The sequence below is a fragment of the Peromyscus maniculatus genome, chromosome 4 (genome assembly GCF_049852395.1).
Source record: "Peromyscus maniculatus bairdii isolate BWxNUB_F1_BW_parent chromosome 4, HU_Pman_BW_mat_3.1, whole genome shotgun sequence".
NCBI lineage: Eukaryota > Metazoa > Chordata > Mammalia > Rodentia > Cricetidae > Peromyscus > Peromyscus maniculatus.
Window position 1 is genome coordinate 158,066,577 of NC_134855.1, and position 23,696 is coordinate 158,090,272.

General features: G+C 45.9%; 2 protein-coding genes across 21 annotated transcripts in view; one reads left to right on the forward strand and one right to left on the reverse strand.

The window, feature by feature from the left end:
• The window catches only part of Dido1 (death inducer-obliterator 1), a 58,821-nt gene extending 42,892 nt beyond the window's left edge, over positions 1-15,929 (reverse strand). For 3 of the 15 annotated variants that reach the window (XM_076571352.1, XM_042276938.2, XM_006976062.4), the window contains exon 1: positions 15,792-15,929. Coding sequence is in view for 2 of the 15 variants with exons in the window: in XM_076571350.1 (XP_076427465.1) it covers positions 4,813-5,137 (325 nt within the window). In the remaining 13 variants the exon portion in view is untranslated. Of the gene's footprint in view, positions 1-1,968; positions 2,117-3,922; positions 4,401-4,479; positions 7,873-15,521; positions 15,675-15,791 lie in introns of those variants that run through there. The other 12 variants (XM_076571354.1, XM_042276939.2, XM_042276940.2 and 9 more) reach the window with 10 other exon arrangements.
• Positions 15,930-15,944: 15 nt separating this feature from the next.
• Positions 15,945-23,447, forward strand: Gid8 (GID complex subunit 8 homolog). Of its 6 annotated transcripts, none has more exons than XM_006976065.4 (5): positions 15,945-16,234; positions 18,996-19,125; positions 20,666-20,862; positions 21,512-21,709; positions 22,528-23,447. In XM_006976065.4, exons 2-5 carry the CDS (start codon positions 19,008-19,010, stop codon positions 22,699-22,701), a joined length of 687 nt encoding a protein of 228 aa, XP_006976127.1. In that variant the 5' UTR covers positions 15,945-16,234; positions 18,996-19,007; the 3' UTR covers positions 22,702-23,447. The 6 variants fall into 6 exon arrangements, with proteins under 6 accessions (XP_006976127.1, XP_015850490.1, XP_076427488.1 ...); XM_015995004.3 differs by having other exon boundaries at positions 16,055-16,234; positions 20,642-20,862; XM_076571373.1 differs by having other exon boundaries at positions 16,055-16,234; positions 20,645-20,862.
• The last annotated feature ends 249 nt before the right edge of the window (positions 23,448-23,696 follow it).

The following is a 23,696-nucleotide window of genomic DNA, read 5'->3' on the forward strand; positions in this document are numbered from 1 at the left end:
AAGGTTAGTTATACCATCTTATGTCTCACTGTCTACAATAAAAGCATATTACATCCTATGGTAAATGCAAAGGGCTGGCCAAACACAATCCTGGTGTCTCTCCCATGCAGACATCACTAGCTGAATGTGGCATTATCCTAAGTGTCATGGAAATGGCAACTCCTAACTCACTTCCCTTGGAGGAGCATGAACTGAATAAAAGCACCTTCAATGTCACAAGAAAATCATTTGTTCCATACCTTTTCCCAAAGCAAGAAACTGGTTGAGACAATGAAAATAGTTCAAAGATACTGTCTAATAGTATAAAAGTGATCTGTTTTTCTAGATGTTTAGAGTCAATTATTAGAGTCAACTATTCTTTCAACTCACTTCAACAATAAGAGCACCCTTTTCAAGTCAGGGTTTCTGTGTAGTGCTGGCTGTCCTAGAACTTGCTCTGTAGTCCAGGCTGGCCTGGAACTCAAAGATCCACCTGACTCCACCTCCTGAGAGCTGGGTTCAAAGGCATGTGCCCCTCACCTGGCAATAACACTCTTAAGGAGGCATAGGCAGGTTAGCCTGGTCTACATAGTGATTAACAGGACAGCCAGAGCCACATAGTGAAACCCTGTTGCAAAAAGAAAGAAAGAAAGAAAGAAAGAAAGAAAGAAAGAAAGAAAGAAAGAAAGAAAGAAAGAAAGAAAGAAAGAAAGAAAGAAAGAAAGAAAGAAAGAAAGAAAGAAAGAAAGAAAGAAAGAAAGAAAGAAAGAAACCAAAACGAGCATTTTTAATTATTATGAACAGTAATACAGTAATGGTTACAATGGATAATTGGATCCCCAGATCAAAGCTATTTGCACAGCACTAAGGTATCACATGCTCTCTTTATTGTCACTGAGAATTATATTCACACTTTTTCAGAAGCTAGGTGATAGCAATGTGCCACTTAAAGTAGAAACAGATGGAAGAAACCAGTCACTGTGAGATAAACAGATTTACAAAAAGCATAAACATTACTTTTCTCATGAAGTGGTCTTAGACTTAGAAATTAGTTCCCACAAAATATTTGTTAGCATAAGGGCAGATGAGTTTAACTGAGTATTTTAAAATGAATAAAAGGTTTAAATGTATCAGTTGTAAAATCGAACAATCAGGATCAACAAAGCCTAAATCCAAAGCTCTTTAGTGTCACTAGGAATTTTTGAGTATAAAGACTCCAGAGTTTGGTTTGAGAATGGCTGGTATGGGGACTGAGCACAGAGCTCCCACACTTGCTGTCTACCTGTAAAAAGCACCCTTTCTGTCTAGCCTGGATTCACAAGGGCAATAACCAGACCCAATCTTTATCCCATCTCCTTCCCTCCTCATTGAGGTTCAGTTATTACTCTGAGGAGGCTGTAAGGCTTGGGAAACTCAAGTCAGAAGCTGTTACTTCAGCTAGAATCTTCCTTTCCTTCTTTGAGATTAGTAGGGGACAGTGCATGGGTTTTTTTCCCTTTCGTTTTTTTTAAGGGGGGGGGGGTTTAGGATATCAAAGTATGGCACTGATAAAGGAGTTCTAACAGTGTTTCCTGTATTATCTTGTGCAGATCCACACACAGCTGAACTCCATTCTCAAGCCAGTTAAGAGCAACAACACCCAGTACTTACTCAACATTAACACAAGTAAAAACAGGTAACAAGAAGGCTGTGTCGACCCAAAAGACATGATTTTCTTTAGTTACATTCTAACAAATCCTGATGGTCCCTGACTATCAGGCTTCTCAGGGGATAGCTCTCTAGATATAGGCTCCAAATTCCTGCTCCAGTCCCAATAACCAGTATTTTCTATCTTCAACAGTCAGAGCAAGAATCCCCTTGAAAGACATTTGGGTGTTAGAGTTAGCCAAGTAGGAGTGGGTTAGAGGCTCAGGAAGAACCAAGTGTGAAAAGGAACCTTCAAGCCTTCAGTCCTGGCTGCAAATTGTGGACTTTGCACTGGGCTATTACCTTTTATGAAGTGGGGCCGACACAAGCCTCAAGTTTCCCAAAATCCTTCCTGAAGCCCTACCAGGTCAGACATCACATCAGCACCCCACATGGCAGACGTGCAACAGATGGTCAATATCACACACCAAATCCCAAGTGTCCACATTTCCTGTGGGATTTAGGGTCATAGTTAACCAAGAGCATCAAAGCGGACATTGTAATGCCTGATCCCTTTGATTTAGCAGACTAATATAAGAGTGCACACAGTCATGTTGTCAAAAAAGGTAACTAGTATGAAAATTTAAGACATCAACCCTTGGGCAGGTTCCACAATACTTGAAAAGAGCACTGACAAATAGTTCACAGTGCCACACATCTGTGCTTCTGAACACTCAAACAGCTATAACATGGCTATTTGCAGTATTTCTGCACTGTTTTAAGATTTTTTTCTGTATAAATATTATCCTTAAAAAAAACTTATGAGGCTGGAGAGATGGTACGGTGGTTAAGAGTACTAAATGCTGTTCCAGAGAATCAGGGTTTGATAACCAGCACCCACATGGCAACTCATAACCATCTGTAACTCCAGTTCCAGGGGATCAGTTACCCTCTTCTGACATCTGAGGGCACCAGGCACACATGTGGCATACAGACATACCCATAAGTATAAAATAAATTATTCAAAAATTTTTATCTATTTTTATCGTTGTTAATTTTGTGTATATATATTTGCACGTGCACAAGTGCAGGTGCCTGTGGGGGCCAGAGGTGTCAGATCCCTGAAGCTGGAGTGGAGTTATATGCTGCTGTGAGCTGCCTGGCATGGGTGCTGGGAACTAAACTCAGGTCCTCTGGAAGAGCAGTACATGCTCTTAACATGAGACTTCTCTCCAGCCCATTCTCTTGACACAACCACAATAAAGCCACCTTCATTTTGGAAAAACCTGGCTTACCTTTTCATGGTATATTACATATCACTTAAGTTTCTATCAGCACATGAAAAACATATCCCTAGCACTTACATTTGACACACAGAAGTGTATGTCCTACAAATAGTGCAGAAGAGAATCAACACCTAGGAATAAATCAACACAAGCACAGAATCATTCTTTAAAAAAACAAAAAACAAAAAACAAAAAAAAAAAAAACAAAACGCTATCTGCCACCTGTGCGCAGGTGCCCAAAGGACCAGAAGAGGGCATAGGATTTCCTGGAGCTGGTGTTAACAAGTGTTTGTGAGCCCTCCAGATGACATAGATGCTTGGGAACCAAGCTCTGGTCCTCTAGAAGAGAAAAAAGGAGCTCTAGAACAGTTTCTCTAGAAGAGAGACAGAACAGCTGAGTCACCATGTCTCTAGGCTCCAGAATTATTCTTTAAAAGTATGTACAAATGCCTACTCACCTTCCCTTATCAACTTCTCAAACTGACCGCTCAGAAAATAAATTAAAGCCTGGTCAACATGGTCTGTCTTACAGGTGAGCTTGCACACTCCGAACAAATGAGCACAACTCAGACTTTGGGCTTTGACCTCTTCTTTCCTAAGAGCATACTATCACTGTCTGTTAATCATAACCTTTGTAACCGAATCAACACACATCATTTGATACAATCATAGGAACTAATGGGCTTATCTGTCTATAGGACCCAGTCATCTAAGTAAGGTTCAAAAAAGACTGTTTCAGAACAATTTCTTAGTTGGGACTTAAGCATGAGAAGCATCCTAAAACATGGAACACTGTACAGGGATCTAAGAGCAACTTGAAACAGGCTGGTTTACATATCGAACCTTTGTTTTTCCAGAGCCAAACAGAAGCCACCTGGCATGGTAGTACAGGTGTATAACATGGTAAAACATGTCCTGCTGATAGATGTGTAAAGCCTGGCAAAGCATCCATATGCTGAGAAATCACTCCTTGAGCTGCTCAGTACTGGCTCGGGAATTAAGACTCTTGAGCCTATTAAGGCAGTACCTACCAGAGGTCCAGAGAGCTTTACTGACAATAGAAAATTCCTGCGAACGACCGTTCCACAGGAAGACATACCATCTCACCTTCAAGACCTATCTGGACTCTCAGCCCCTAGCACATGTTTTCAGCAAGCCATTGTGATGCTACACATGCCCTGAGTGCCAGGAGGAAAGTGCTGGTCATGGGTGCTGGCAGGGGCAATCAACTGCACAACCTTTTTTTGTGTTCTGTTTCTCATCTGTACACAACTGAGTTTGCCTGACAGAACCTCCAGTTAATCAGGTATAACAAAGAGCCTCCTTTTGTGGAAAATTAAACAATACATAGCACTCTGAATCAAAACCAGGGCCCCTTCTTACTCAAGTCACTTAAGACTAATCTACATTAACATGCACCTGGTCACCAACATCGGTAAGAGGTAATGAGAGCCGGAGGCAACGCCCAGGCCCTAAGTCACACACGAGACTGGGGCTGGATCTTCCCCAAACCACCCCCCACTCCCCAAGATATCTGCTCGCACACCCGCGAACCCACACCCAGTCACGTCTACCACAAGTGTTTTACCACAAGTGCCGAGGACGTGAGGCCGCGGCCGGCTGGGCCCGCAACTCCGACTGCACTCAAAGGCTTTCACAGCCTCCCAGGCCCGGACCAGCCTGGACGACACGATTCAACCAGACGCAGACCGCCCGCCCGCCCGGCCTCGCGCGCTCCTCCGCGACCCCTCTGTCCGGGCCCGGAAAGGGCCCAGCGGGCCGCGACGCCATTTTCTCGGCGCGATAACACCGCTCGCAGGAATTGGGCTGCGGGCATGGCGCGGCGCCGCTTAGTCCCGATTCCAAGCGCGTTTCGGGTCCACAAGGTTCCCGCCCTCCTTCGCTGCACAAAGTCACTTACTGCGGCCAACGGGATCCCGCAGCCATTTCCAGAGCCGCCACGGAACTAGAGCGGAGGCCACCGAGATTGCCGGCCTAGAGCGGCAGGCCGCACAGCAAGCGGAAGAAATCAACCGGCCACAGAGACGCAGCGAGGATAGAGCGGCTATGCCGACCTGACCGCACGCATGCGCCACCGCTGCTACCCAGGTTCCCTGGAGAGCCCGCCTGGTCTGTGTGCTCGACAAGCTTGACAAATTCCCGCGTCCGAGCCAAGGGGCTAAACTGGGAGTCAATGCCACTGAGAGGTCCCTCGGGCTATCCTGGGGCAGTACTCTGCCCAGCATTTAAAAAGCTTTAGAGAGCGGGGTGGTGGTGGCGCACGCCTTTAATCCCAGCACTCCGGAGGCAGAGCCAGGTGGATCTCTGAGTTCGAGGCCAGCCTGGGATACAAAGTAAGTTCTAGGAAGGGCACAAAACTACAGAGAAACCCTGTCTCGAACCCCGCCCTCCCCCCCCAAAAAAAGCTTTAGAAACCCTCTGCGTCAGCGGGATAGGGGCTTCGGAGTGAACCTGCGTCCGATTCCGTTGGGGAGGAGCCAGAAAGGAAAAGACCGCCCAAAGCCCTTACTCAGACCGCACTGCTCACTTGGACTCCGGCATGGTGTGTGGGGCAGAGAGAGGCGTCTGCCCAGCAGGAATTCCCTGGGACTTAACCCTGCTTCACTCCGTACTAGAAACACTCCTGCCCCGTAACCATTTCTTCCTAAATACCGACAAGGAGCCAGGACTCAATGCCTGGGTATACGTGAATACGAGGGTCAGGGACCCCCCCCCCCCCAAACATTAAGAATTTCCCCCTAGTGCTAACTAAAGTGACATTCCTTCACTGTGCCCTAAATACTTCAGGAAACGGGAGATAGGTCGCTACACTCTTACAGCACCATGAACACTAACTAGCCACTTGCCCTGAGAGCACTTAACACCAGGGTAGAGTGCTCAGCTTTGCTCCATACAGCCCGCTTCTAATATACGTATGCACATAGGCACATTGCTTGGAAGCCAGTCTTCAGATCCTAATTTCTGCCTCTTCTAAGAACAAATACGTGTCCCTGTCTAGTAAAGCTTCACCCACACTGTGGAGACCTCTAATGCTCTATCCAGAAGCCCAGGACTTAAGCAGGTCACATGCCAACTCCTGGGGTTTCCAGTGGAGTAGGAAGCTGCTTCTGCTTCCCTTGGTGAGATTCTTCAATACCACCTTTCTGACTCTTGTCCAGGAGTCTACTCTTGATTTCTCAACTCTGACCTTGAGTCGAAGGAGGATTCTCTACCCTCAGACACAGAACTAGACAGAGTTGAATCTAGTTTGAAATGGTGAGCATGTGCAAGCTGCAGAATGGGGTTGCTCACATCACAGGCAAAAGTGGAGGCCCAGGTATTAAAGAACAGGAAGGAAGCATGGAGAACTCAGACCAAGAACCAAGAGGACAGAAAAACCAAGCTCATGTGGTGGCTGCAGGTTCAGTGAACCACCCTGCATTGTGCTCTGAGAGCTGTGCCAGAGTGGTCATCTATGGGACAACTATCTGCTCACTGTCTTTTACTTGCTGGCATTTCCAATAGGAACCACCTTCCTTGGTGAAAAAAATCTGTAGTTTGAGTGTTTTTAAGTTGGACTCTACTAACTGAATAATTCTTTCTGTTTTTTTTTTTTTTTTTTTAAAGATTTATTTATCATGTATACAGAAGAGGGCGCCATTACAGATGGTTGTGAGCCACCATGTGGTTGCTGGGAATTGAACTCAGGACCTCTGGAAAAACAGTTGGTGCTCTTAACCTCTGAGCCATCTCTCCAGCCCTCTTTCTGTTTTTTAAAAGTAAAAACCAGAAGACAGAGAACAGTCACCAGATCTTGTTTCCAATCTCAAGCATTCACATAACAAGCTGGCATCCTGGCAAATGTCTGTAACCCTGGCTCCAAGATGGGGGTTGGAGGGTGGAGATGGGAGTATCCCATGGCTTGCTGGCTTCTAGCCTAAAAGAACACTGGACACCACACATCACACATAAGTGTGTACACAGACGAACTTTAAAGGGGGGGGGGCAAGCTGGGGGTTGGTGGCACATGCCCTTAATCCCAGCAGGTAGGTGGCAGAGGCAGGTGGATCTCTGTGAGTTCCATGACAGAGAAACTGTTGGGGGCGGGATAGCAGGGCTATCACCAAGACTGACTACCCGAGTTTGATCCCCAGGGTCCACATGGCAAAAAGAGAGAACCCTACTATTCCAAGCTGTCCTCTGATAACATCCACACAGATGTCATGGCAACACATACAATAAAGTGTAATACAAAGAGTTAAATAAAGTCCTTTGAATGATGCCACTTAAAATTCTGCTCTGAAACCCCCATCCAAAATTTCAAGACCCTGAAGATATTCAGCAGACACTGGAAACTTAGTAGGCAGGACCACTTTCCAACTCAGCCCATGCCTGTGACCAAATTCTCATATGGCTGAGGAGGCAGAAGGATGGTAAGTTTCAGACAAGCACAGACTACCCACCACAGTAAGATCTTGTCTCAAAACAAACATTATCAGAGCCAGACACAAGGGCCTGGACCCAAAGTACTGCTGGCCCTTCAGATGGGCACCTATAAACTGTTGAGGGGATGTGTGGACCCTGAAACTAATCAGGGTTCAAAAGGGGGGATAAAGCAGGGGGAAATAAGGTAAACCAAGCTGGTTTGGCCTGCTTCCTCTTCTTGTCCCCTGCTCCCTGACCTACACCCTAGCTGACAGGTCATACACAAGGGTAGTGCTGTACATCTACACCTGACCAGCTACACCTGTGGCACACTCTCATCCCCAGAAGTCTAACTAAACAAGTGTATAGACTGATAACTATGACAAAACTCCTATTCTACAGAGACAGAATGCAGATTCCCAGAAGAGAAGCCTAGCACAGCCCTCCCTCACAGGAGGTATAGGAGGGGGCTGGGTGCATGACTCCTACCCAGGATGCTAACATTCATAAATGCTCAAGTCCTTTATGTAAATTGATTTATTTCCTTAGAACATACACACATAAGTCTCTGGATGACTTGATACAATGTAAATGCCACATAAATGTTATGCTGCATTGTCTAGGGAATAAGGACAAGAAACAATATTGTACTTGTTCAGTGCAGATGCACACCCATGTGTGCATGTCTGTACACACACACACACACACACACACACACACACACACACACACACACACAAAATCTATCAATGTAGCCTAGCCATCCTTGAACTCAAGATCCTTCTGCTTCAGCTTCCCAAATGTTAACATTACAAGCTTGTGCTACCAAGCCTGGTTCCAGAGCATTTCTGATCCTAAGCTAGCTGAGCCTACAGGTACGGAACATGCAGATACACTGGTCACTAAGGGAAGGATGGGGCGTGTAAGGATGATGTGTTTTCTTATTCCTAATAAAAGCTTAAATCATTTTTTTTTTATTTTGCTTTTTGAGAAACTGATAAACCCTTATAAAAACCAAGTAGAGAGATGGTTCAGTGGTTATAAGATCACTTGCGGTTCTTACAGAGGACTTAAGTTCCCAGCATCCCAAAGGAGGCAAATTACCCTTAACTCCAATTCCAGGGGATTCACTGCCCTCTTCTGGGCACCAGGCACCCACTGTATGGGCACATACATGCAAGCTGAACACTCACGCATACACATGAAATAAAAATTAAAAAATCTAAAATACAAAAGTCAACAGTTAGCTTCTAGTTCATTTTATTATGTGCAGTGCTGGGGACCGAGCCCAGAGCCACACTAGGACATGCTAGGCATGAGTGATCTGGTAGTCCCAACAGCTAAATTTAGATATATTTATTTGCACAGCACTGAATAATCCAGTAACAATCAAATCACCAGTTGCTTTACACAAAGCAGAACAGAGTAAGGCAGAAGTCTTTGGTTCCTCTTTAAAGAAAACAAACAGCAGGTTCCAATCTGCAGATCTTTAACTGGCAGTGCTACATCCACACACAGCTGAGAACCAGCACCACCAGCCACCATAGTACAGAGCATAGGGTAAAGGAAGAACAGAAAAGCCCCAAGAGAACGACTCAGACTTTGTAGTAATTCATATTACTAGCACTAAAGAGGTTGAGGCAGGAAGACCGAGTTCCAGGCTAACTTTAGTTACATAGTGAAACATTGTCTTTAAAAACAAAAAATCGGGGCTGGAAAGATGGCCCAGTGGTTAAGAGCACTGGCTGGTCTTCCAGAGGACCCGGGTTCAATTCCCAGCACCCACATGGCAGCTCACAACTGTCTATACCTTCACCCCAATGCACATAAAATAAAGTTTAAAAAAAAATTTAAAAAAAATTCGGACAGGCAGTAGTGGTAATGCTTTTAATCCCAGCATTGAGGATGCAGAAGAAGGTGGGTCTGAGTTCTAGGCCAGCCTGGTCTACAGAGTGAGTTCCAGGACAGTCAGGGCTACAGAGAAATCCTGTCTCAAAAAAACCAAAAGTAAATAAATATTAAAACAACAAAAACCCAAAACCACCAACAACAACAAAAAAGAAGCTACAACAAAAGAAACACCAAAGCTTGTGTGTGTGTGTGTGTGTGTGTGTGTGTGTGTGTGTGTGTGTGTGTATTACAAACTAATGTGTCCATAAGAGAACACAATCTGTGCAAATCTACCTATAAAAGGTGAGAGGTCAAAGATAATCTTTTTTTTTTTCAGATTTATTTTATGTATGTAAGTGTTCTGCCTGAATGTAGGTATACCTAGGACCCCAAATAAGTCAGAAGGTGTCAGATCCCCTTGAACTGAAAGGAAAAGTGACACATACAAAAGTTACCTTCTTCCAACAGAAAAAAAAAATTTGAGGAGTAAATGAAAAGCTGTTTGTTTTGCAGATCTTTTCTATAGAAGCCAAGGGCTCCCGGAATGCCAGAGTTTATATTTTTTTGGTGACAGTAAAAGAAAAGTATCCACAGAAACAATGTGGTTCTGGCCACACCTGGTGGTATACACCTGTAATTCCAGAACTTGGAAAGCAGAGGCAGGATGGTCTCTGAGCTCAAGGGTAACCTGGTCTACACAGTTAGATGCTGTCTCAAAGCTGGCATCCTGGCATCTGAACATTCACCTAATGGAAGTATTCTGTATTCTATCCTCAAAATGCTTTTCCCTCTTTAAAAAGAACAACAACAACAAAACCTCTGTGATATTTGATTATTTATTCAGTGCTAGGGATTGAATCCACTATAGATGGACAAGTGTTCTACCACTGAGATACCACCTCAGACCCTTGATAGTGTTCTTTCAAATTTTAAACATTTTTATTATTGTGGTATGCATACACCCACACCACCAGCACAGGTGTGGAATCTTCTCTCCTTCCACCTTTACATGGGTTCCCAGGGTCTCTAGAACACAGGTCATCAGGTTCACAGCATCATGCAGCAAGCACAAATACTTTTTAGCCTGTTGGGCTACCTCACCCACCAGTTCTTTTAGCCATATACTTTTAGTTTCTCTCTCTAGAACTGCTACTCTCTTTTTTCAAGACAGGGTTTGTCTATGTAGCCCTGGATGTCCTGGAACTCCATCTGTAGACCAGGCTGACCTCAAACTCAGAGATCCTCCTGTCTCTGCCTCTCAAATGCGTGTACCACCATTGCCAGGCTTGAGAACTGCTACTCTTTCACAGCGAAACAATTTCAAATAGCTGCCTTGGCTTGCATAACAGTGGTACCTTTGATCACAGGGTAGACCCTCCTACCTCAGGACCAAACCTTATGGCGTCTCTCCCCCAGGTCCACCTCTTACATACAGGAAGCTTGGCTAGTTAATGAATCCACCAGGCTGATGACATTTCTGTCAACTTGGCAACTGTCCCAGATTGTAGCCAGTGTGGCTGTCTCTGGACACGCTCACTTATTTCCTACTCTCCTACATCCTTAGTACCATTGCACACAGGTCTTCATCACTCTGCTCCACTGTCCTATCTGTTCCACACATACTGTAGAAACCACCTCTACTCTGGATCGATCTACCCTTCTCACCTGGTCCCCAGAACCTTCCCATGTATACCTCAAATTCAAAAGCATTTCAAAGTCTAACATACAAAAAGTGGCTCACAGGGATCAGAAGATAACTCAGTGGGTAAGAGCATTTGAAGCTCAAGCAGAGGCACCTGAGTTCTAATCCCTACCACCTACATAATAAAAAGCCAGACATAAACTTGTGCCTGTAATCTCAGCACTGTGTGTGGGTGGTGGTGAAGGGGTAGACAGCATTGCTGGGGTTTGCTGGCTACCAGCCTAGCTTCAGGTTTAGTGAGATCTTGTCTTGAAGAAATAAGGTGGAGTGAAAGAGAACACAGGCCTTGTCCTCTGGCCTTTATGCACACCTGGGTGTACATCTCCACACAAAGAAAAAAACGAAATGAGTTATTGGTTCAAACCCTCTCCCCTTTGCAAGTATTCATCCTGGGGAAGGACATCAGTACTATTCATGCATTTATTTCCCCATTTACAACAGATTCATATAAAGTACCTAAAAAATGTGGCGAATATTTTTATTAACTGAGATGCCCAATACACAAGGAACCTTCCTTTCCTTTGTGTGTGTGTTCATGTCTGTGTGAAGATGCACCTGTGTACTCAGGCAGGCAGAAAGCTAAAGGTCAATGTTGGGTCTTCCTCAATCTCTATCTTACTTTTGAGAATTACGCCTCATTGATTCTGGAGCTCACCAGTTCAGGTAGGTGGGCTTGCCAGGAAGCCTCAGGGATTCTGTCTGCCTCCTAGCACTGGAGTTAGACACAGAAGCCCCAGTGTCTGTCTTTTTACATAGGGATCAGCCTCAGGTCCCTATGTTTGTGTAGTGAGCACTTTAGTGACTGGGCCATTTCCCCAGCACAGTGAACCTTAGGTTTTTAGGGAATCTTGATATAAGGCATCGGCAACATGGAGTAGAATGTCGGAAGCCAAGGGAAAAAAATTAGTTCATCTTTTTTCTTTGAGGCAAGGTCTCTCTGTATAACCCTGGCTGACCTATAACTCACTATGTAAATTGGGCTGACCTCAAATTCCTCTGCCTCCAAGAGCTAAGATTAAAGACATGCCCTACCATGTTTATGTGTATGAGTGTTTTGCCTGCATCTGTATGTATGCGTACCATATGCATGAACAGTGTTCATGAGGATCAAAAGAGAAAGCCCAGAGCTGGGCGGTGGTGGCGCAAACGCCTTTAATCCCAGCACTCGGGAGGCAGAGGCAGGAGGATCTCTTTGAGTTCGAGCCAGCCTGGTCTACAAAGCAAGTTCCAGGACAGCCAGGACTCTGTTACATAGAGAAACCCTGTCTCGAAAAACCAAAAAAAAAAAAAGAGGGAGCCCAACCCCCTGAAATGGGGAGCTACAGGCAGTTAAGTGTCCTTAACTGCTGAGCCACCTTTCTAACTCCAGAACCCAGTTTCTCAAACTGTGAGTTGCAGTCCTATATGGGGTTGCATAACTGAAATAGGGAGATAGATGATGAAAAATTTGGCAACAGTTATGGGTTTCTATGCATATAGCAAATAAATCAAAATCAAACACATAATGGCCCTGAGGTGTTTCTAGCAAGGTCCACCTATGCTGCACTGATCAATTACTGTCTTGGTTCTTTTTAAAAGACTTATCATTATTTTTAAATTATAAGCATGTGTCTGTGCACATAGGTGCAGATACCTGCAGAGTTTAGAAGAGGACATCAGATCCCCTGGAGCTGGAGTTACAAGTGGTTATAAGCCACCAGATGTGGGGGCTGGGAATAAAACTATCCAGCAACGGCAGCAAGAACTGAGCTATTTCTCTGGGCTGCAGTCTTAGTTCTGAATATAAAACATGCATAGTTTATATATGCCATGAAACACCTACAAATGCACCTTGCTCATATTTAAAGACTACTGCTTTTTGTGAACTGCAATATTTTTGCTTTCTTTTTCTTTCTTTCTTTTTTTTCTCCCTGAGACAGGATTTCTCTGTGTTGTTTTGGTGCCTGTCCTGGATCTTGCTCTGTAGACCAGGCTGGCCTCGAACTCACAGAGATCCGCCTGCTTCTGCTGCCTCCCCAGTGCTGGGATTAAAGGCGTGCACCACCACCAACCAGCTGCAGTGTTTTTGGTTTGCAGCTCACTTATGCTCTTTCAGAAATGCAACAGAAGCCAGATGTAGTGCTGTACACATTTAATCCCAGTACTTGGGAGACAAAGGCAGGCAGACTTCAAGCCTGTCTAAAAAAACAAAACAAACAATAGTTTTTTAGTTTGAAAACACTCTCTTACAGTCATTCTTCAGCATTTGAGTTTGCGTGCCCAACTAGTAACTTTGGATGGTGTTTAGGATATTAATTTTAAAAACTGCTGTTGGATTTACTGACTTGAGTTTTGCCAATAAACAAATCAGGAGTGGGATGTAGTTAGCTGGCAGACGGCTTGCCTAGTATGCACTAAGCTCTGAGTTCAATCTCCAGCACCACATAAACTGGGTGTAGTGGCATAAATCTATGTTGTGGAATAGGACATTTGTTTAACTATGTAAAAATATGTTGCTATTTTACCTTGCCTGACTAAGAAACCTGACTGATCTAATAAAAAGCTGAACAGCAATAGGTAGGCAGAAGGGGAATAAGTGGAGCTGGCCGGCAGAGAGAAAGGGGAGGCCATCCAGACATGGAGGAAGCAGGAAAGCAGGTTGGACAGTATGTAGATGAGGTAAATGAGACTCAGGGCAGCACATAGATTAATACAAATGAGTTAATTTAAGTTGAAAAAAAAAATCCATCTAGAAACAAGCCTAAGCTAAGACAGAGCATTCATAATTAATAAATCTTGGTGTCATGGTTTGGGAGCTGGTGGTCCAAGAAAGCCTGCTACTAATCTATAATCCCAGCATTTAAGGTAGAGGTAGGAGATCATAAATTCACTGTCATTCTTGCCTACACATAAATTTAAAGTCGGCATAGACTACAAGACCTTGTCTTCCAAAAAATAAAATTCCAGGCTGGACTAAGGGGCTCGGAACACTTATTCTTCTTTCAGAAGTGGAGTTTGGCTCTTACAACCTCTGCTCCAAGGGTTCTGACAGCCTCTTCTGACCTCCAGACCCACATGCTCAGGCATGCACACACAAAAATAAAATAAATCATGGGGAAAAATTCATTCAGACTTTTTTTGACACAGGGTTTCTCTATGTAGCCCTGGCTGTGCTAGAACTCTCTATGTAGATCAGACTGACCTTGAACTTAAGCACTGAGACTAAAAGCCTGTGCCACCTCATCCAGCCAAATTTCTTTCTATTTTTAAAGATTTGCCAGGCGTGGTGGGACGTGCCTTTAATCCCAGCACTCGGGAGGCAGAGGCAGGTGGATCTTTGTGAGTTCGAAGCCAGCCTGGTCTACAGAGCGAGATCCAGGAAAGGCGCAAAGCTACACAGAGAAACCCTGTCTCGGGGGGGGGGGGGGGGGGGGGGGGCAGAGGCAAGCAGATCTCTGTCAGTTCCTGACCAGCTTGGGCTACAGAACAAGTCCTTGAGTTCCAAAACAACCTGGGATACACAGAGAAACTCTATCTGGAAAATAAAATATATTTAAAACAAAAACAAAAACTGCCGGGTGGGGGTGGTACACGCCTTTAATGCCAGCACTCAGGAGGCAGAGGCAGGAGGATCTCTGTGAGTTCAAGGCCAGCCTGGGCTGCAGAGTGAGTTCCAGGACAGGCTCCAAAGCTACTCAGAGAAACCCTGTCTCGAAACACCAAAACTAAATTAATTAATTAAAAATAAATAAATAAAACTGCTGGATGGTTGTGGTGCATACCTTTAATCCCAGCACTTGGGAGGCAGAGGCAGGCGGATCTCTGTGAGTTCAAGGCCAGCATGGTCTTCAAAAGTGAGTTCCAGGAAAGACACAAAGCTACACGGAGAAAGAAACCCTGTCTCGAAGCACGCCCGCCCAAAAAGTTACTTTCCCTAGACTCCTTTTTCAAGTCACAGCTTGTTGTGCTTTGTCTTTTTTGTTTTTGCGAGACAAGGATTCTCTGTGTAACAGCCCTGGTGGCTGTCCGGGAACTCACTCTGTAGACCAGGTTGGCCTCGAACTCACAGAGATCTGCCTGCCTCTGCCTCCCAAGTGCTGGGACTAAAGGATTGTGCCACCATCACCTGGCTAACTCAGTTCAATTTTAAGCAAGCATACTCAACTACCTCAACGCAAGCTGTCCAACATTCCTCCCAGAAATATTCCAGAATTATTTACATTACAATGACTCAGTTTACATTCTCCTCTGGTAGACAATAGGTAGACAATAAACACATAAACATGCAGCCAGGCAGTTTTCTAGGGCCTCCAGCTACCCCCAGCTTTTACCGCAAGCTCTTAGGACCCATCCCAAGGCAAGGAGTAACCACAATTCCCAGTGCATGGGGGTCCCTTCTCCGGCGGCAGGAATCCCCTCCGCCGGCGTCTAGAGCAGGGTCCCCCACCGTACGCAGCTAAGAGGCGTACACTCTGTGAGCGCCTAGAAGTAGGAAGGCCCTCTGTGCCCGGGGGTAGTCCCCACCGTGAGCGCTTCTGAAGCATGGATCCGCTCCGTTCCGTGAGTGCCTTAGAAGCAGGGAGTCACTTCTGTGCATGCTCCCATCCCTGAGAGCCCCAACACTAAGGAGTCACCTTCGAGAGTGCCCAGGGAACAGGAGTCTCCGAAGTCCGCTCTCGAGCTCTAGGCAGCGCTGTTCTGACGCTGATCTGGCCTCGATTATAACGTCCGCGGAGCAAAATCCTAGGCGCTCGCTTACGTCCGGAGGCCTTGCCTTTGGGACTAGAGCCCGGAGGACTGCAAGACGGAGAATGCCCTCCCTTTCTCGCGCATCCCCGCGTCCCCACACACCTGAATCCCTCCCCCAGCTTCATACACATACAAAACAAGAAAAGAGCTAAGACCTTTGCCTCGAACTCAGTCTACACGTCTCCATCCCCGTGCTAGCACTCAGTACGCAGACGCCCCCGCAGCAGCCATCTTACGCAGAAAGCACATAGGCCTTTTGACTCTCGCGCCAACCCGTAGAGCTAGGGCACCGCCGAAGAGTTATGCGCAAAAACGGAAGTCGAAGTGCAAGTGTCCGGTGACCGCCCGCCCAGCCCCTTCGCGAGAGGATTCCATTGGTTGCTCGTTCGCATAGCGAGATCTCGCGATCTCGCGAGAGGTGTCTGAGGCGGACGCCGGTGTGTCTACCTCCGCTTCGCGCCCCGCCCCCGCCTCCGCCGCGGCCTCCGCCTCCGTCTCCACCTCTATCTCCCGCTGTCGCTGCCGCCCCTCCCCGGCCCCGGGAGCGGCTGCGGAGCCGCCGCCCAGACCCTGTCGCGCGGGAGGCGGGATCCGCACGGTAAGATGGCCGCAGCGGGCGCCGGCGGCGGTGCCGAGCGTCTTCACGGGGCTCCGGGGTGGGCCGAGGCGCGGAGGTCAAAGGTTGGGGGCCTGTGCCCGCCAGGCTGACCTGCCTCGGGTATCCGAAGCCCGCGGCGGGAGCCGGGGTCAGGGAAGTCGGCCCTGCCCTCCGCGGCCCTGCCCCGGAGCGGGAGGTCTGGAGGCTGCGCTCACTTGCGGTGCTACCGGGACCGGAATAGTTTGCAAATGTTCCCATGTCTCAGTGATGAAAGCCGCAGGAAAGCGGAGGCTGAAAGGTGAAGATGCAATCAGTTGCTTCGCTGAAAGTCATCCTCAGGGCTCAGGATGCTTCCCTATCGACTGTGTAATCGCTGGATTTGGGATCACAGACTCTTAGAGAAACCCTATCGCCGGGTCTCTCTGTCCGCAGTCTTGCTGGGTAACTGCTTCAGGCTGCCGAGTGGAAATGGAGAGGAAGGGGCCTAATTGGGGGACATTTTCCCAGACTAATTTTTCGCTTACCTGTGTATCCAGAATAAAAGTTGAATCGGTAAATTCTGCTGTTATCCTGTGGCTATGGAGAGGCACAGTCCTATGACAACCCCGTTGAGTTTCACTTCCCGCCTCCCCGGCTACCTTTCAGGCTCTGGGGCCTCCCAAGTCCTCCAGAACTAGAAGTCCTAGTATGCCTCAAATTCTAAGCCCCTCTGCATTCTCTGACCACATTCTCCAAAAGTGGGCTTTGAAACTTTAATACCTTATGTTTTTTTTTTTAAACACTCTTGCTTAAATAACTTTCCTCCCAGTGTGTGTCAATGTGTTTCCCTAATTACTGTTTCCAGCGTGGGTCCCGGGACCTGTAATCCGGAGTCCTCTGCACCCAGACTTGCCCTGCTCCTCCAACCTGTTCTACTCGCACCCCTCCCACGTTGTTGTGGTCCCATTTCCAAGACCTGGCACTCGAAACCTGCAGTCTCTGGTTGCCCATGCTTCTTCCTTTTCTCTTGTTCCTTCACACTTAGTCCAGCAACAGCCGCCACTGATTTGGAGGCCAATACTTGATCTCGAGTGTCTGTTCTCTTCTGCTGCCCTCTATGACAGCACTAGGATGTCTCTTTGTTGGACTGCTTAGCTCTCCCCACCCAGTAGGCATTCCCTTGTCAGCCCAGAAACCAAAGCTATCTTTCAATTTTATGATTTATTAAAGCAAAGTAGCTTATCATTTGCAGTGTGCAAAATAATATCCATGAGATATATGTTAGTGACAAAGTATGAAAATGTTCCAGCTGATGCTCCCAAGCTACCCCAGCTGCCTTCTTGTGGCTCTGCCATCCTGCCTTCCTCCCATATGAAACAATTCCTTTCAGATTCCATGTCTTTGCTTAAAAGTACTCAATATTTTGTGCTAAAGACGTGCCATGTAGTTCATTTCCTGTTTGACTTTGCAAAACTCAGGTCACGCTTGGACTTCTGTTTTAACTTTTTTCCCATTCAGTGTTGTTTTAAAGTGATGCACAACCATATTTCCTTCTGAAGTCTAAATACTCTGAATGTAAAAGCAGTATTTTAATTTTAGTTATTTTTGAGGCAGGGTCTTACCATGTAACTCTTGCTGGCCCAGAACTTGATCTGTAGACCAGGTTCAGACTAGCTATGAATTTAGAAACCTACCTGGCTCTACCTCACAAATGCTAGGGTTAAAATTGTGTGCCATTGCCGGGCGGTGGTGGCGCACGCCTTTAATCCCAGCACTCGGGAGGCAGAGCCAGGCGGATCGCTGTGAGTTCGAGGCCAGCCTGGGCTACCAAGTGAGCTCCAGGAAAGGCGCAAAACTACGCAGAGAAACCCTGTCTCAAAAAAAACAAAAAAAAAAAAAAATTGTGTGCCATTACACTCAGCCAAAACATTTTTTTTAAACCTGTTTGTTGGCAAAACTTGATAACATCTTTTAGCTTTCTTTACACTGAGTGTGAATAAGTGTGTTTCACTGAATAAATGATGTGTACTTAGACCATGCTCCCTAGTCTCTGGAGAGGCTGTCGTACATAAAGCAGATGGGAACTTGTGCCATATTATCTATGTGCAAGCTGCAGAATTCCACATTCAGAACACACCTGCCCAAGGGTTGGTCATGTCATCTATATAACTGCCTCTATTCAGGCTGTTGAATGAACATTTTGGGGAGTGGTGTCCACATTTTTGCCATCTTGAGGTGTGTATTGGTGAACAGCACATCTTTGGTGTGTGTTAGAACCTTTCTAGAATGCAGGGATACAATTGCTGCACTGCAGGAGGCATTGTGTGCCACCTTATAAGGAATGTTAAATTGCTTTCTCTACGTGTGTGTTCCAACAAAAGAGTTGGAGAAGTTCTATCCTTCACTAAGACTTGTCTTCATTTTGCCTGTTTGATTGGTGCCTCCTTTTTTACATCATGGCATAAAATTTTTAGTATATAGCTCTCCTTTATACCTAGCTTCAAAACTAACCACCTCCTTCAGAGTGTGATGATTTTTCTATCTGACCCAATCTGATGTCTTGATCTCTTCATTTCATACTTCCCACCCTTGACCATACTTCCCACCCTTGACCTTCTTTATTTTACCCAGACATGTATTTTTCTCAGGCCTTTTTTGCTTGTCTCAAGATTAAAAGTGTCCTCCTACTCTTCCATTTCTTACTACACTGATGTGTTTATTTTCTGAAATGATTACAGTGGGTATATAATTCTTCCTCAGTTGTTGTATCTTTTTCCTGTAGAAATAAATCATAATGAGTTATGCAGAAAAACCCGATGAAATAACCAAAGATGAATGGATGGAAAAGCTCAATAACTTACATGTTCAACGAGCAGATATGAACCGTCTCATCATGAACTACCTAGTCACAGGTAACGCCTGGCTGTGACGGTGTCACCACTTGGCAGTAGCTCTCTTCTTTTTAAATAAGTAGCCCTAAGCCGGGCGGTGGTGGCGCACGCCTTTAATCCCAGCACTCGGGAGGCAGAGCCAGGCGGATCTCTGTGAGTTCGAGGCCAGCCTGGGCTACCAAGTGAGTTCCAGGAAAAGGCGCAAAGCTACACAGAGAAACCCTGTCTCGAAAAAACCAAAAAAAAAAAAAAAAAAAACAAAACAAAAAATAAATAAGTAGCCCTTTACCCCTGAAGCATAATGATATTAGGTTATGCTGAGAAATCATAAAAACACAATGTTAACTTGATATTTGTAAACCAAATGGACATGTTCAAGATGGCCTTTTCTAGCCCTAAGTGGATTCACATCCATAATCCCAGCACTTGAAAGACTGAGGCAGGATTTTGAGTTCAAGGCCAGCCTGTGCTATATGAGACCTTTTCTCAACTTCCCTACTCCGAAAAAAAAAAAAAAAAACACTTTTCCTGTCGATAAAATAATTGCTCCAGGTCTCTGAGACCTTAAAGGAACATCCTTTTTTGGCTCTTGACAATTTCTAGTTAAGCCTTCAGGATTATTAAGAGTGTTCTGACTCAGAAGGCTGAGGCAGGAGGATTCTGAATTCTAGGCCAGCCTGGACTGCACAGCAAGACCCTGTCTCAGAATTTAAAGAGAGAGAGAGGGAGAGAGAGAGGAGAGAGAGAGAAGAAGAAGGAGGGAGGGAGGGAGGGAGGGAGGGAGGGAGGGAGGGAGGGAGAGGGAGAGAGAGAGAGAGAGAGAGAGAGAGAGAGAGAGAGAGAGAGAGAGAGAGAGAGAGAAAGAAAGAAAGAAAGTTAGTTAGTTTGAGTAGATTTAAAGCCCAAATAATTGATATCTTCTGGCCAGCTTGAAAAAATATTCTGGCCTGTTTCTAGGTGTGCCCAACTCAGAACAGTGAAGGGAAGGGAAATGGTGGAATATGAAAAAAAACAGCACTTTGATGCTCCTGTTTCAGGGGAAGGTTATTGTCAACTGGGGTGAGAGAGTCAGCTATCCTGCCCAATTTTCAAAAGCAGAGTGGAAGTCTTCCAGTAATCTTTAGCTTCCTGCACCCCTCCAATTAATTTCTGCTAAAATTTCTTAGAAAGTGGCTATAGAAATCTTGGCCCTGCCGTTTCACCAGGCTCCTGTGGGTAAAGTGGCACCAAAGCACAGTGGCCCTGTGTGTCTGCCTCACCCGGAGTTGGCTCTGTTGCTCTGGCATCCCAACCAAAATCCCTGCCCTGAAGGTGTCACAGCACACAAGGGCTAGCAGTCTATAACCCCCAGATGGAGGCTAGAGTTTGGGAAAGCTGCAAATGAATAACAGCATTCACTATTAATCACAAAAATAGTAACAAAACAAAACAAAAAAAACCCAAGTCCCTGGGAAAGTGTGATTATATGTAGGATCATTTTAATGGTGGTTGGGTTCTCTAGAGGTAAAAAGCCTTAATTCCTGGTTATCTTTCCTAGCAGTGAAGATAGTTTTCTTTTCAGAGGGCTTTAAGGAAGCAGCAGAGAAGTTTCGAATGGAGTCTGGGATCGAACCAAGTGTGGACCTAGAAACACTTGATGAGCGAATCAAGATTCGGGAGATGATTCTGAAGGGTCAGATCCAGGAGGCCATCGCCCTGATCAATAGCCTCCACCCAGAGCTCCTGGACACAAACCGCTATCTTTACTTTCACCTTCAGGTGAGTTTTAGAGTCTGAAGTGGATGCTTGGTAAGTTACGCTTGTTCACAAAGGCTCAGAAAGACGTTGGCTGTTGGGTGTTAGTAGAACATTGCTTAGTGTTGAGAAGGGGACAGGCTTTGAGGTGACTGCTGCTTGATGTACTATATAGAAACTAGGTACTTTTTAAAGGTGTGTGTGTGAGAGACGGGGGGGGGGGGGGGGGGGGAGAACACGAGCGCATAGCATGTGTGGTAGTGAGAGGACCATCCTGGGAGTCCTTTCTCTACTCTTACACCGGTTCTGGGAATCAAACCGAGACAGCATGCTTGGCACAACAAGCACTTTCACAACAAGCACTTTCACTGCAGCATCTCAACAACCTCTCCTTTTGCTTTTAAAATGGAAGTGTACTAACTTGGAGATGCTAGAAAAGCCTTTCCTTTGAAATGTCTTTGTTTTTGTTTTTTCTTTTTGTGGTGGTGTGGGTAGAAACCAGGCCTTGACTGCATGCTAACCAAGTCCTTTAACCCAGAGTTACGCCCTCAGCCCGTAAGATAGACTTCTGACTGTGTGTGCCAGCCAGGGTTGGCTGTCTTTGCTGTTGTCCATACTGGGTGTCACCTACAAGACTGTGTAGCTCAGCGTGTCTGTCTTTGTTACTAACCAGCAACAGCACTTGATCGAGCTTATCCGTCAGCGTGAGACAGAAGCAGCGTTGGAGTTTGCCCAAACGCAGCTCGCAGAACAGGGTGAGGAAAGCAGAGAGTGCCTCACAGAAATGGAGCGTACATTGGCCTTATTGGCCTTCGATAGCCCTGAGGAGTCACCTTTTGGAGACCTTCTCCACATGATGCAAAGGCAAAAGGTAAAAGGCTGGAAAGGGAGAGCTCTGTTCGTGGACACTCGGGACTTGTGGGAGGAGGGTGCACAGGCTGCGTTTGTGATGGGGTGAAACACACCGGGCTAGGGTCCTCCAGTAGGACACCGGCAGCTCCTCTGTACTGTACTCATCTGTACCCTTTATCTGGTAAAACTAGGAGCAGCAGCATTGTGACTGTTAGTATCCAAAACCCTTTGTCAATTTTTCTTCTCTTAACCTTCTTCCTGTCAGTTTAGAAATGGGTATCCTGAGTATTTTCAACTTAAGATCTGTTTATTCTTCTGAAACTTTTTCTTGTTCCTTCAGTGTGCTGCAGGCATGACAGCTCATTGCTTCCGAGGCCCATGTCTTCCTTTTCCCATGTGCTGGATCCCTCTCTCCTAGGGCTCTGTCCTGTCCACACCGCGTTAGAAGGACTGCCCATCCTTAAGGCCTGAGATGTCTCTTTAAGGCTTGCCTGCAGGGAGCTCACCTAGCCATTGTGCTGCTCTTCTCCCTAGGGTCCTCACAGCACTTGTTTAAAGGGTCAGGGCACTTGCTGACCAAAGTGTAAGACCCCTTCAGATGAGGACTGCAGTGGCTTATAGCCACGTGGTTGATGTGTTTTTAAATGAGTAACGAGCTTCTTGGGTGTGAACAGTATCCAGATGGGCTGGATATAGCTTAATGGTAGAGTGCTTGCTTAACGTGCTTAAGGACCTGGATTCTATCCCTAGCACTACAAAAAGATGTCTTAAGTATATATCAGACTTGCTGGTAGTACATGTATGTGGCCATCTCTATTGGATGTGTTTCTTTTCTAGGTGTGGAGTGAAGTTAACCAGGCTGTTCTGGATTACGAAAACCGAGAGTCCACACCCAAGCTGGCAAAATTACTGAAACTGCTACTTTGGGCTCAGAATGAGCTAGACCAGAAGAAAGTAAAATATCCCAAAATGACAGACCTCAGCAAAGGTGTGATTGAGGAGCCCAAGTAGAGCCTGTGCACGGACCCAGCACTGTCAACCAGCACAGGACTCGTTCCCGTCTGTCTGCGACTGGCAGATTTGTCACTGCAGTAGAGAACCTTTCCCCCTGTCATTTTCTTTGGCCCTTATTGTTTAAAAAGGGGAAATGGCCTTTTTAAACACTGGCAAACCCATGATGGAAGACACCACCTCTGCCATGCCCTGCGTCCTGAGCACTGCACACTGCAGTTGACTATCCCAGTGCTTTCAGTGTTGCTGGCTCTGGAAGATCTGGTTTGCTGCGTGTGTGCTGCACTGCTAGGGAGTGTCATTTCAGCTGAAGGCCTCATGCTCACAGCATATGAAAAGCACTGACGTTCTTTTGCTTTCTGCTAGCGTGCAGGCAGGCAGTGTTTTATTTTCCTAGGTCTTATCAGGCCTTCTTCAAGTTTTTCCTTACCCCTTTTCTTCTTTTCTTTTCCTCCTCTTTGTGTTCCTTCATAGGAAAGAATATATAAATTTGTAAATCTTAATTCAAAGATAACTTGTGTGCGGGTATTGAGTTTGATTTAGTTCTTTACCTTTTGGTGTGGGCTGTGTGGCTTTTGGGAGGGAATGTGTGTGTGTGTGTGAGGGATGAGGCTGTGTTTTCTTAATTTTTTAAATATATTTTTTGGTGCTGTATGTGATGAGAGATTCGTTCATAGTGGACCAGTGAACCATCTCTTGTAGGCAACTTTGTTGAAAATAAAGATTTCTCTTTACTTCCAAAATGACCACAATGGCTTCTAAAAAATTGTCATCCACACATCCTTTTTTTGGGTGTCCTGTCCCTATTGGCATAGGGACAGCACCTTTACCCATACCTGAAGGATTAGTTGAAAAGTCCATGTGCCTAGGGAATGCCCTCCATGACAGCAAGGCAACCTGGTGTTGGTGGGCATGGCTGGGTGGTCTCAGGCTTCACAGGACTGGGTGTTCATGCTAGCTAGTTTGAATTTCTGCTTGGCAAAGTAGTTTCTTAT